Source organism: Gouania willdenowi, chromosome 17 (assembly GCF_900634775.1).
Source record: "Gouania willdenowi chromosome 17, fGouWil2.1, whole genome shotgun sequence".
In the NCBI taxonomy this organism is placed as follows: Eukaryota; Metazoa; Chordata; class Actinopteri; order Blenniiformes; family Gobiesocidae; genus Gouania; species Gouania willdenowi.
The window spans coordinates 17,991,519-18,004,219 of NC_041060.1; the positions used below are offsets into that span (position 1 = coordinate 17,991,519).

At 37.2% G+C, this 12,701-nt stretch overlaps 1 protein-coding gene across 10 annotated transcripts in view; it reads left to right on the plus strand.

Annotated features, from left to right (window-relative positions):
• pard3ab (par-3 family cell polarity regulator alpha, b) overlaps positions 1-12,701 on the plus strand; it is a 279,421-nt gene that overhangs the window by 181,194 nt on the left and 85,526 nt on the right. For 7 of the 10 annotated variants that reach the window (XR_003675910.1, XM_028472041.1, XM_028472044.1 and 4 more), the window contains 4 exons: positions 34-185; positions 1,017-1,061; positions 9,696-9,926; positions 10,823-11,063. Coding sequence is in view for 9 of the 10 variants with exons in the window: in XM_028472041.1 (XP_028327842.1) it covers positions 34-185; positions 1,017-1,061; positions 9,696-9,926; positions 10,823-11,063 (669 nt within the window). In the remaining variant the exon portion in view is untranslated. The remainder of the gene's footprint in view (positions 1-33; positions 186-1,016; positions 1,062-9,695; positions 9,927-10,822; positions 11,064-12,701) is intronic. The other 3 variants (XM_028472043.1, XM_028472050.1, XM_028472045.1) reach the window with 2 other exon arrangements.

Consider the following 12,701-nt stretch of genomic DNA (forward strand, 5'->3'; position numbering starts at 1 on the left):
TAACCCTCTTTCCCTTTGTTCTTCTCTATCCAGTTCTGTGAATCCGGATGAAAACAATCCAGACGAAGCTTTCCAGAGAGAAGGTTTTGGCCGTCAGAGCATGTCTGAGAAACGCACCAAGCAATTTGGAGACGCCGCTCAACTTGAGATCATAAAGACACGGAAGTCGAAGAGCATGGATCTAGGTACTGTACATCTGTTTGCCTTTTTAAAAAATACATTTACATCTACCCTCAAACATTCTATAAAACCATCCACATCCTTGTTTTGTGTAGAAAGCCTTTATTGTGAAAGCAAACTAATAATATTAGTTTGAATAGTTTTTCATCCGTGAAAGGTAGGTTTTTAAAAGCTTGTTTCTATATTACAAATAAATAACTGGTTATTATCATTCACATCTTTCAAAACTAGTTTAAATTTCCCAAAATGCCAAACTATTGAATCTAAATGCCCCCCGTCTTTGTTTATTAGGGTTAATAGTAATAATTCCTAGTCACATCACTCCAAAATACTAAAGATAATTCTTGTGTACAAGAAAATATTTTCAATTTCCTTAATTTTCATATTCCTGCACCCTCTCTTTGTCTCGGACACGTTCCATCGTAGGTAAATGATTTCACTCCTGCTTCCAAACACACGCTCATTTTCAAAGTGAAGAATTTTGCTGTCTTGATTCACCTTGAAATGGCTTGCAGCAGCCGCTGATTGCTTTGGCTGTGACAGGTTTTTTTTTTTTTTTTTTTTCCCCGCTCGCTCTCTCTATAATCATATCTAATCTTCCTGACCAGATTGCCGCTTTGTGCCTTGTTGATACCACAACAAGTTTGATTGCCATTTTCAAACCCCCGTTTTCATTCCCACAAGCTCACTTCTGTCTCCCCGCATGGTGTTAGATTCTGATTGAGATGAAGCCCCGTCTTGATTTTTGTAGTGCCACCTGAATGTTGCATGTGAGCACTAACCGAAGCCCAAATGTTGTATCCCTCCTCTCTTTTGTTTCCTCCTTCCTTTAACAGTAGCCGACGAGATTAACCTCACCCCTCGTCCCGAGGCCAACACAGGTAAGCACTGGTGCACTGACGGCTAGAGAAACATGTGGCTCTGCTGCCATCGCAATGCCTTGTACTCAAGGATTAAGTATTTATTAAATACGACTCATTAATAAAGAGGAGCTTTGATATGCTAACAGCTCAGATTTCTATTGTTATAGGTAAGCCTCATAATGGACAAATGACCCTCGGTTCATTTTTTTTCGTTACTGTTGAGTTACAGTTCATTTTCAAAATAAAATCAATCAATCATTCAAAAGTTGTTTACTAAAAAATTATATTTGTAAATACAGTATGTCATTATCTCATACTTATGTCAGATATCAGTCTGATATCAATGAAAATATCATTTTTATTGGATTTTTTTAGGTTCGTTTCCAGGGTCTTCTATTTATTTTATTTTTATTCTAATTTATTTTTGCATTTATTTTATTCAATGATAGAATATTCTTATGATTCAGGTTAAAATGTATATAACCCATCGGTTAAATAGGTAGGCTTAGTAATGCACAGGTGACCCTCAATTTATGACGTTGAGATACTTTACAATAAAAACATAATAATAAAAAACCAGTGCAATACAATAAAAACCCAATAATACAAAAGATAAAAGAAAAAATGTAGGAGAAATTATAGAATAAGATAAAATATTGAATTACAGAGAATATGCTGATTTGTAGAGATGTGTTTTGATTTGAGGTTGAAGGTTGAAATATGTGTAAATCATTGGTTAATAATAAATAGGTCAGTTTTTCTCATATATTATTGCTGACTATTGTTCTCTGTTTGAATAATATCAATTGATCAAGCTTTTGCTAACATTCCACAATACAAAGTAATTAATAAAAGCACGTGTGACTCGTGCTGATATCATATCGAATCGATATTGGTATCGACCAACGAAGCAAACGTGCAATATTGTGACACCCCTATTTAGAAACCATCAGGAATGTGTTTTACGAATCTACCAAATGTTATGTACAGTAAGTGTGACTATGAGCTGGACGTAATCCCATTATCAGTAGGTGGAAAATTGGCAAACAGTTTAAGTAAAAACAAATCAATCAGCCGCTTAAAATGTTAAATCAGTAAAAAAAAAAACACATTTCCTAAATATAAAATGTCCATGTTGCAAAGCAGGTACAAAAAAAAAAAATCACCATTTACAATAAACAAGTTCGTTTTTTATACATTTGGTGCTTTTATTTTAATCTGCATAGTTATAAAATATATAGTAACTTTAAACCTCAATTGTAGCTCAGGGTCAACACACAGCAAAAAACTAAGCTAGCATTTTAAAAAAATAGCATTTGAACAGAGCCTTTACCACCCCAGTGGACATAGAATACTAGAAAGTTGTTTGTCATTTCCATTTGCTTAATATCCCCCGCCACAAATTGTGGAAGGGTGATATAGGTTTGGGCTCCATCTGTCCGTCTGTCCGAGTTAAAGGGGACAACTTTTCTCAGAAACGGTTTAAAATAGGATAACCACATTTGTTGTGTGGCTTCAGGGTATCAATACCTTGATGGAGTTCGAAAATGAGAAGTGCGCAAATACTTTTTTCGGAGTTATTGCCCTCGTTCCGTTTTTCTTTACTCTGGGTGAGTTTGTGTGCTTTGACCTAACACTGTTGCCGTAGTAGTCGGAAGTCACCATTTTAAAACCCCTGGCCGACTGGTGTCTATTAAGTTTTTGTATTTTCGGCTTGAAAAAAAAGTGTACTGTTTGATAACACTCCTAAGACTGTGTTTGTGAAAGTTAAGCATAAACGGTGTGTTATATAAATCCCTGCCTATCGCGGTAAATGTTAGCATGAGCATATACATGGGTTTTCCATAGATGTTAGCATGAAGCTAGCAGACTGGAAGTGTGGAAGGGGGATATACTGTAGGTTTGAACACCATCCGCTATCTGTCCGTCCGAGTTAAAGGGGACAATTATTCCCAGAAACTGTTTAAGATAGGATAACCACATTCGGTGTGTGGCTTTAAGGTATCAATACCTTGATGGAGTTCGAAAATGAGAAGCGCGCTATTATTTTTTCCGGAGTTATTGCCCATGTTTTGTCTTTTTTTTCCCGGAGATGTTGATGACTTCCATCCATTCATCCATTTTCAAACCCACTTGCTCCTGTTTTACAGGGTCGCGGGGGTCTGCCGGTGCCAATTGATGACTTTATCTTCTTGTTTATTTTATTAGTGCCGGCTTGACTTAAATCGTCTGTAATCAGTAAAGACTAATTGCAGTATTTGTTACTGTGTGTATGTGACCTTAACAAGTAACTTAGAAAAAAGAATACAAACCACAGAGAGGAAATGCTTTCCCACATTCATTTTCATTTCTTACAAAGACCACAATACCAACGAGGAAGTAAGAAACCAAGTCTACCAAGCCGACCGGCCTTCTGATGACCTCCTGACCACTGGAGGAAAAAGCACTTATTGAATTGGTTTGGTTTTACAGTGAGGTCGTCAGGGCTTACCAACACAATCCCAGACAGAGAGACAGGGATGATGTGGTAGGGGAAATACAGTGGTCTGTTAGTTGTAGGCACTGGTTGATTTCATGTACAAAGTGCATCGTGAAGGGTAGATCTCAGCTCCAGAGTTGAGAAATCTTTTTTCAATAACAAACGTTGAACTCTACACAAGGAAATCAAGCCTTAAATTCAGTGGTTCCCAACCTTTTTTGGATCGTGACCCTATTTTAACATCTCAAATTTCTGGTGACCCCCAAATTTTAGAATTAGCTTTTTTAATATGTTCGTTATACTATGTTACTTATTTATGTAGTTATTTATTTGTGACAAGGGACAGTTCACATTAATGGACATGATGCTGTAGTCCCCAGCAGGTTGATGTTTTGTACAATAGAAATTACATTTAAAAACAAAACAGACAACTCCAAAATCAGACAGCATGGACTGTACAATAAAATACAAAGACGTCAATATAACAACATTTAGCTGAGGACAGACCAGAAATAAAATGACCATTGTAGCTAAAGTGCATAAGGTAGATAATAAAGTGCTAAAGTGCAAACGTGATTATATTTTGTCTGAATTAAGAAATTGCACCTCAGCCTAAGTCCGGTTGGTTGTTTTTTAAAGTGCAAAAATTATTGCACAGAGCCCTATTACACATGGTTAAAGTGCTAATAATATTGCAATGATTACAAATATAGAGTTGCTAGGATTAGTGCACGAAGGGACAAGATGCGCCAGCGCAGATTATTTTATACTGTATTTATATTTGAGAAGATGAAACAGAATAGTTGTTTAAGATTGTGTTGTCACAATTTGAAAAATATTTTTAAATGTTAAGTACATACAGTGTATATATATTGAGTTTTTTTTTTTGTGCTAATAATAGACATTCCAGGCGATCCCATTTAAATTCCACACGACCCCAAGGTTGAAAAACACTGCTTTAGTTTGTTTATTGTCAGTTTATATATTTAAAAAAAAAACTTAGACTCATTCTCACTTTCTGTTCTTACGTTAATTTACTTTCCATGTTTTGGAATGTGTGAAGAATTTCCTATAATAGCGTTTATCACATTTTTTGATACATGGTATACTGTTTTATTTCAAACAAATGCAATAATACAAGAGACAATATTACGATAGACAAAATATTTAATGCAGAAGGCTTCCCTCCAGAAAAAAAGAAAAACAGAACAATAATTAATTACATATATTACTGCACACACATACATTTTGTGTTTGAAAAGGAGTGGGTGGAAGTATATATGTATTAGTCCCACCCCTAATCTTGTTTCCCAAGCATTGGTCCTGCTAATAATTTCATTTTGTCTTGTCTTTGTATGATTTTGATTAAATACATACAAAAAAAACACATTATACACTTTCAAAAATATCATACACCAAAAAAATAATGTTCAGCAGACTGAAACTTATTTACAAATGAACTGAAGTTCAGTGATTGTTAATGATTACATAACATGGCAGTAATTGAACCGGACAGGCATTAAAGTGCACTCATTGATCGGCTCTTCTGAAATAAAATGATCATTTTACACGCTGCATTTTGTTATCAATGACTCAACTATGGAAGGCTGGGTGGGGCTTTCCTAGGGTCGGATTCCTGACACACTCTTGACGTGACAAATTTGTCCGTCAGCACACATTTGACTCACGGTCCCCGCTGCAGTCAGAGGTCACTGGTGAACATGGTAGCTAGAGCAGTGTTGGGTGACTACAGATGTGGTTTTTCTTTGCTGGTGTCTGCTGGGATGCAACAGGAACACTAATGGTTTGCATGTATGAGTGTGAGAGGGACCAGAAGCAGTCCATTCTCGGTTAGGGAAGCGAGCTGACAAGGACTCATCTGTCACACTCAAAGTCTGGTATACTTTTAACGTTGCCTCGGCTAAAGAAAAAGAAGGAAAGAAGGTCACTTGTTGAAATCTGTTACTGGGACATGAAGGACAGATCGACTGAAGGATGAGAGCTGCACAGTGTCAAAACAGGAGGTCCCAAATTAGCAGATAGTGAACGGTAGATGCAAAGTTTTCATCTTTGGCCCTCTGAATGAAGCTAAAGGGATGTATATCACTGTAGAACAACCATTGTAAAGTGAATTTTTCATAATACTGCCCCTTTAAGATATTTGCCAAAAACTGATTTAAAAATGTTCTGACTTTCATTATTTGTTTTTGTTTCTGCTTCTTTTGTACATTTCTTGATTCTTGAAGAGTTAAATTACTCGATTCTTGAAGAGTTAAATTACTTGATTCTTGAAGAGTTAAATTACTTGATTCTTGAAGAGTTAAATTACTTGATTCTTAAAGAGTTAAATTACTTGATTCTTGAAGAGTTAAATTACTTGATTCTTAAAGAGCTAAATTACTTGATTCTTGAAGAGTTAAATTACTTGATTCTTAAAGAGCTAAATTACTTGATTCTTGAAGAGTTAAATTACTTGATTCTTAAAGAGCTAAATTACTTTCTTCTTGAAGAGTTAAATTACTTGATTTCTGAACAGTCTACGTGAGAAATAATCTGCATAAAAAATTACAGTTAACCTATTATTGTTTTTGTTGTAGGAAGCACTAGGTGTTCAATTGTTAAAGTGTTCTTTAATGGCAAAACCATTGACTTTTTGACATTAAAATGTATGACTCAACCCCCATAATGTGCTCATTGCACACATTATGAGTGGTCACACACCCTTCTAGGTACAACGGTTCTGGAGATACAGTAATGGCTGGTGGTAGTACTTTGCTTAGATAGGGGCGTAACCTTCAATTAGTTGATTTCTTAAGAGTTTAGGTCTTGACATACAAAACCACCATGAGCTACTAGAGTGATTGTTCTGCTGTAAGCTGATCCACCTAAACACTTTTTAATTTCTGAAGTTTTGTCTTAAAGTAGTGATTAAATGTTCTGATAGGAAGGAGAATAATATTCCAATATTAGTAGTAATATTACAGTGTTCAAAGTTGTGCATCATTTTTATTGGTGATTACTAAAAATCCTTCACTGTTAAAAGATGAATATGTGTGTAATCAGGCACTATTGTGTTGAAGTATGCACCCAATCTCAGGCTCACAACTCTGATTGGGATTTTGTTTTGTTTTATTCATGGAGGAAAGTTTTAGCCAGTGATATAAAGTGAATGTGGCCCTTTTCCATTTTAGGGATAATAGATTTCACCTAGTTTTGGTAGGTGCACATAGTTTGTTTTAACTCTGAGGGCCCCCCTGCTTTTACCTATTTGTTTTTGTGCACTCTCCACTAAGTGTAAATGACCCATGCTCCATTAACCTAATCCAAAACACATGATTCCTGCCCAAACTAAAGCCTACAGCAGCAGCAGCAGCAGCCATGAGATGGGATGTGTCTGAGCTTATGATTTGCAGCTAGGATTATTGACACAGGCCCCAGCCACATGTTAGAGGAGGTCACACAGGAAAAGGAATAACTTGGACTGCGTTAACATTTAGGAACTTTTTTTTTAGCTTCGTAAAAAGATGTAAACGGTTGAAATTGCCACTCCAAAGTGTGTTTTGATCTCTACTGTACACACGGTTTATTGACTTTGTCAGATACGTTTCCCACAATGTATTGTGAGTCCTGTAGACAGATGCATAGAAGTGTTTTTACTCCATTATTACTTATGATTGCTGGTGTTTTCACGGACTGATAGTTGTGGCAAAACAATGGTGAATGTTAATTTTGGGGCTTTCACGAATTCGGCCGAAATAAAATGTCTGGCGGAGTGAGGCGATATCTCGGGGATTACTGGGAACAGACTAGTTGAGTCAAGCTAATCACTGTCTTGTGTGTTTGAAATGGCATACTCCATTCAATTCACTACAAACTCAATGAGTATATACTGTCTATTACATACAGTATGTATGATTAGGATGATGACCGTATGAAGTATACTTCCAAGTTTCCAAAGATGCATTTCGAACCGACAAAAACTTAAATCCTAAAAACCGAGGCTGAATATCTCGTTTGATTCTTCACCTTTGAAAGTTCTGAAAACATTTTAAGTGAGAAAGTGACCAAGTAGAATATCAACATGTGGTCATTTGATCCATAAAACTCACGGAAACACATTTCATGCCGACATTTCTGAGACTTTCGGAGACCCGCCATTGTACTACTGACTAAACTTCCATTTGACTTAAACAGAAGAGATGCTTTTGTTTTGAAAAGGTGATGTTTGGCTTTTAGCTTGAGGCCGGTCCCAGGATGATTTTACATTCTGCTCACAATGCATCATGGGGCATACTGTCGTGATATAATATACATCTGGGTATTTTTCGCGTACTCAATCATTCCATACTATTGGCAAAACTCTTGAGGGTCAATTTGAACCTTTTGCATCTTTTTTTCAAGCAAACGCTCTTCACTTTCTTCATCAGTGTGGCCTACACTGTCTTTATCTGATATAGGAAAAAGTTAATCTCCAGCAGCTTTAACCAATGGGTTACATTGGAGATTTTAGCTGCAGGCCGATATAATCTAGTAATCACTGTTTTTGCTAATATCCGATGTCCAATATCAATATCGGATCAGTACACCCGTATTTCTAAATCTCAATTTTAAAGAAGATGTAGAACAAAGGCAAGGGGATGACTGGCTGCTCAAAGTGTTTAAAGTTTAGCAGTTTTAAGAGCTCTTGGAAACACGGGGGGTAAAAATGTGTCAGAAAAATGGGGAAACCAGCCACCTCAAAAATCTAAAAGAGGAAATTATTCTAAAAAGCCTAATTATGCACCTTAGGACGGAGGTAAAAAGTAGCCATAACAGGGTGATTTTTATATCAATACATCCATTGTCTAGGGCAGGGGTATTTTAGTTCAGGGGCCAAATACGGACCAGTCTCACCTTAAGTGGGCCGCAAATCAAATTTTAGGTGGGAAAACAAGCACTTTAAACATTATTCTGCCCTACAAATATATGTAAACACATTGAAGTTACAGACAATATCTATTCTCTAAATTTACTTGAGTTTGTGACCAATTTCTTATTGGATTTGGGAAAAACTTTTGGAATAATTTTAATAACATTGCAGGATTTTGGATCAGTGCAAGTTCATATGTATATACAGTATGTGTGGGAGAGGGAACTTGCTCAGACATACAGTATCGACCCCTTCTATGTGCTGGGACTATTTCTTTATGCACATTTACTTTTATTGACTGGGCAAAATAATAAACAGTCTGTCCATCCTCACAGCAAAGTTTACATGGAAGTTGTCACGTTTGTGACGACATTCCATTAGTCACATCTCCAACGGACTTCAACTTAATGTTTTCTGCCTTGTGCTACTGGAGTGTGACCGCCGTGAATGAAGCTGTGGGAAGACTTTAAATAAAGTGAAAAAGCCCATCACCCCCACCCTCAGTGAGACGTTAAGGGAATAGGATAGACAGATGAGAGAATGGGAGGCGGCAAAAGCCACAAGCTTGTTCATTCTGCATGTATTCAATTTTCCAGTTGTGGGGTTTAGCTGGCATTCTTTTCCTTTCTTTTCTTTTCTCTTCCTTTCCTTTTCTTTTCTTTCCTCTCTTCTCCTCTCCTTTCCTTTCCTTACTCCTCATGTCAAATTGTTAGACCTTGTGTATTTTCCGACCTTCTGCTACAGCGGCTCAGAGGGGACACTCGCCAAAAGATTAGTGGCTCTTTCATCACTCCGCCTCACCTTATCTTTTGCCGTTTATTATCCGCCATACATGCTCTGAGTCTCTGAAAGGTGCCATATGGGAACAAATTAATGCCTGTGCAGCAGTACAAATATTCTCTGTTTAATTAAACTGTCATGTTTCCAAGCTCTTTTCCGATGGTTATTTTTATACCGAGTTCTAATGAAATCTGTAGCCAGTCTGCAGGATCGTCACACCTATACACACAATCGATTAGCTTATCCGTGGGGGAAACAAACGCTAACATGGTTTGATTAGAAGTGTGTCAGGATGCAGTGCTTCTTCCTGCGCAGGCGGTCGATCATGTTTATGCGAGTTAGTTTTCTTAAATCACACTGCAGAGGGGCTGCAGTCAGAACTGAGAATGCATGGATCCTATTAGTATGCTTACTGTGCACCATTCAGGTTTGGTTCATATGGTTTGGTTCCATATTCACCTCCGTGTCCCTCCTCCATCCACAGGTTCCTCCACTAAAGACGTGGGCCCGTCTCTGGGGCTAAAGAAATCCAGTTCTTTGGAGAGCCTTCAGACCGCAGTTGCAGAGGTGACCCTAAACGGGGACCTTCCCTTCCACCGGCCCCGGCCTCGCATCATCAGGGGGCGGGGCTGTAACGAGAGCTTCAGGGCAGCCATTGATAAATCGTACGACCGACCGGCTCCTACGGAGGAGGACGACGAAGGAATGGAGACATGTAAGAGAAAAGATTAAACCGCATTTTAAAAAAATAATAATAATCAACAGCTCGGTCCTACCTCCCTGTGCAGAATCTACTGGAACATGTGCACAACATGTGAAATAGAACAATGATTGTCACATCACGTTAAAGGTGCAACGATTCCAACTGAGACGAATGAAATACAAACCACTGAGAAGATGCTTTTTTTATTTTTTTTTTTTTTTGCATGAGAGTGACGGCATTGTGACTAATGCTCAGTATCTGGCTGCTGATGTCATCTCTGCTTGTGGGAATGGCGTATCACTGACTTTGTATGTAATCGCTGCTGCATTAATAATAATAAAAATAATAATGCATTGGGTTTTATATAGCGCATTATTCTTTCACTCCACACACGGTGGATCAAAAATGCTATTACAGACCAGTTGTGACTGTAATCATCGTATTTAGTGATTATACTCGAGACAAAACCATTAAAAAATAAATAAATGACATTAATTATAATTAACAAAATTTAAAAAATCCCAAACTGTACTCACATTTAAACATGTCATCTAATGATCAAATAATCAGCTCAGGGATTGAGTTATTATTGCAACTTTAAAAACTCCAAAACTGCCCAATCATTTCTCAAATGTTAATGTTTTCAATTTAATACCACTGCCTAATGTAATATTTCTAACTCAAGCAGAAACATTTTCAACTGAAGAAAGTAAATATTTAATTGTGTAATATTAATTTTATTCTAAGTTCAAACAATGGAAACCCTGATTGTGCCTTCAAAAGTTGAATATTGACAATTGCTGATTGATTAGTGTTGAGTTTGTGCTGCAATAACTAGTCTAATTTATTATTGTGTTTTGTACGTCTTTTGTCCTCCTCCTTGCACTCTTACTTTTTCACCGACTCAGTGGAAGAGGACACCGAGGAGAGTTCACGATCGGGGAGAGATTCTGTGTCCACGGTGGCAGACCAGACCCCCCTCACAGCCCAAGAGAAACCTCTGGTCAACGGCACCAACCGCACCAAAGAGGAGAAGAAGAAGGAAAAAGACAAAGGAGGAAAAGAGAAGAAGAAGCAGGAGGGAGGGAAGGAGAGAGACAAGGGAAAGACCAAGAAAGGCATGTTGAAGGGCCTCGGCGACATGTTCAGGTAAAGATCAACTGATTTTCAAACTCACCCAAGTCATGGAGAAATCTTTTGTTTTATGTGATCAGGAAGGAACAGTATAGTATAACCAGTTAATTACTACGAATGACAAACTGAGATCCAAACGTACCCCAATCAGATCCATTAATACTCAGTAGATTGTCTTTAAGAAGACGCACTTTCATTTTTAAATTCACAAATATTGCACATTTTTCATTTTTAAATGTTCTAAATTATTTGGTAAATGTTTTACAGTCTAATATTCAATTGGTAATTAAAGGAATTCTGATGATCACGTAATACATATCACGTTATAATTTATTCATTCTTCAAATCTTGGGCATTTCAGTCTTCATTTACCTAATATAAATGTAAGACGCACACACAACACAAAGAAAGAAATGAAACTTTTTATTATCATGAGTGGTCTGGCTCTTTTATTTTGAAAAATCGACATCAGTCCATTTTGACACATTCGTAACTATGGTAGTTTGAGAAAAAAACAGAGAAAACTAGCAGATACACATAGACAGGAGCTCTTTGGTCTTCTACAAATATTACACAGAGACAGTCCCCTACGTATAGTATGACTGTAGTTTACGTATTCATCACAAATGATTGTAACGCACGAGAAGACCTGAAAGCAGGGGTCACCAACGCGGTGCCGGCGGGCACCAGGTAGCCCGCATGGACCATGTGAGGTGCCCTCCGGAGCTCTAGGCACCAATGAGCTCCGTCTAAAATCTGATTCAAACTCAGAAATGTAAATACAGATGTAGTTAGTGATTAGTAGAGTGAAATACTGCTGCATGTGATAAAGTTTTAGTATTAAATTAACCATATAAATGTCTGTTTTCACTGAAACAATGTGACAAATATTGTTAAGTGTTGCAGATTTGTATAACACAACAGTATGGGTTGTGGTATGTTATATGTAATATAATATAATATATATAAAATATATTTAAAAAAAATGTAAGGTGGATTTTTGAAAAATTACAAAATTGTTACATTTTACAAACGTCACAAGTTATACGATTAGTTAAAAGTTGTTTGTTATTAGCTAGTAAAATAGGAAGATGATCATTTTCTATGAAATGTAATGGAAATAAAACAATTGCATTAATTAGGATAAGTGTTGCATGTTGAAACTTAAACATTTCTTACTTTTTGAAGTTATTGCTACCCTTATGGTACGTTCACACCAAACGTGTTTCAGATGTCAAAATCGTGCCTCGGGCGTTGTTGGACGCTTGCGCTAATTGAATACAGACGCTTGTCACCTGTGTCAAAGATGCTCGGGACGCGCGTACAGCACGTTGAGGGGAGGGGCTTCTCTGTTGCCGGTGGTGTTAATACAATGGATGATATTGTGGCGATCAGTTACGTTCATAATTCACAGTTTTTCATTCACTTTGATTGACAGTCTCAAAAACAGGAAGTTGAAGCCTATTGGCTGGGCGATCACGGCGCTTGTTTCCATTTGTATAGGGGTCTATAGGACGAAGGAGGGACTGACCACTGGCAGTAGACCATAGTAAAAGACTAGTTAGGTATTTTTTCGCATTTTAAAAGAATGATACATAAACAGATTTCTCAGAAACTCCGTATATCAGCTTTGAGGAGACTTACAATAAAAAG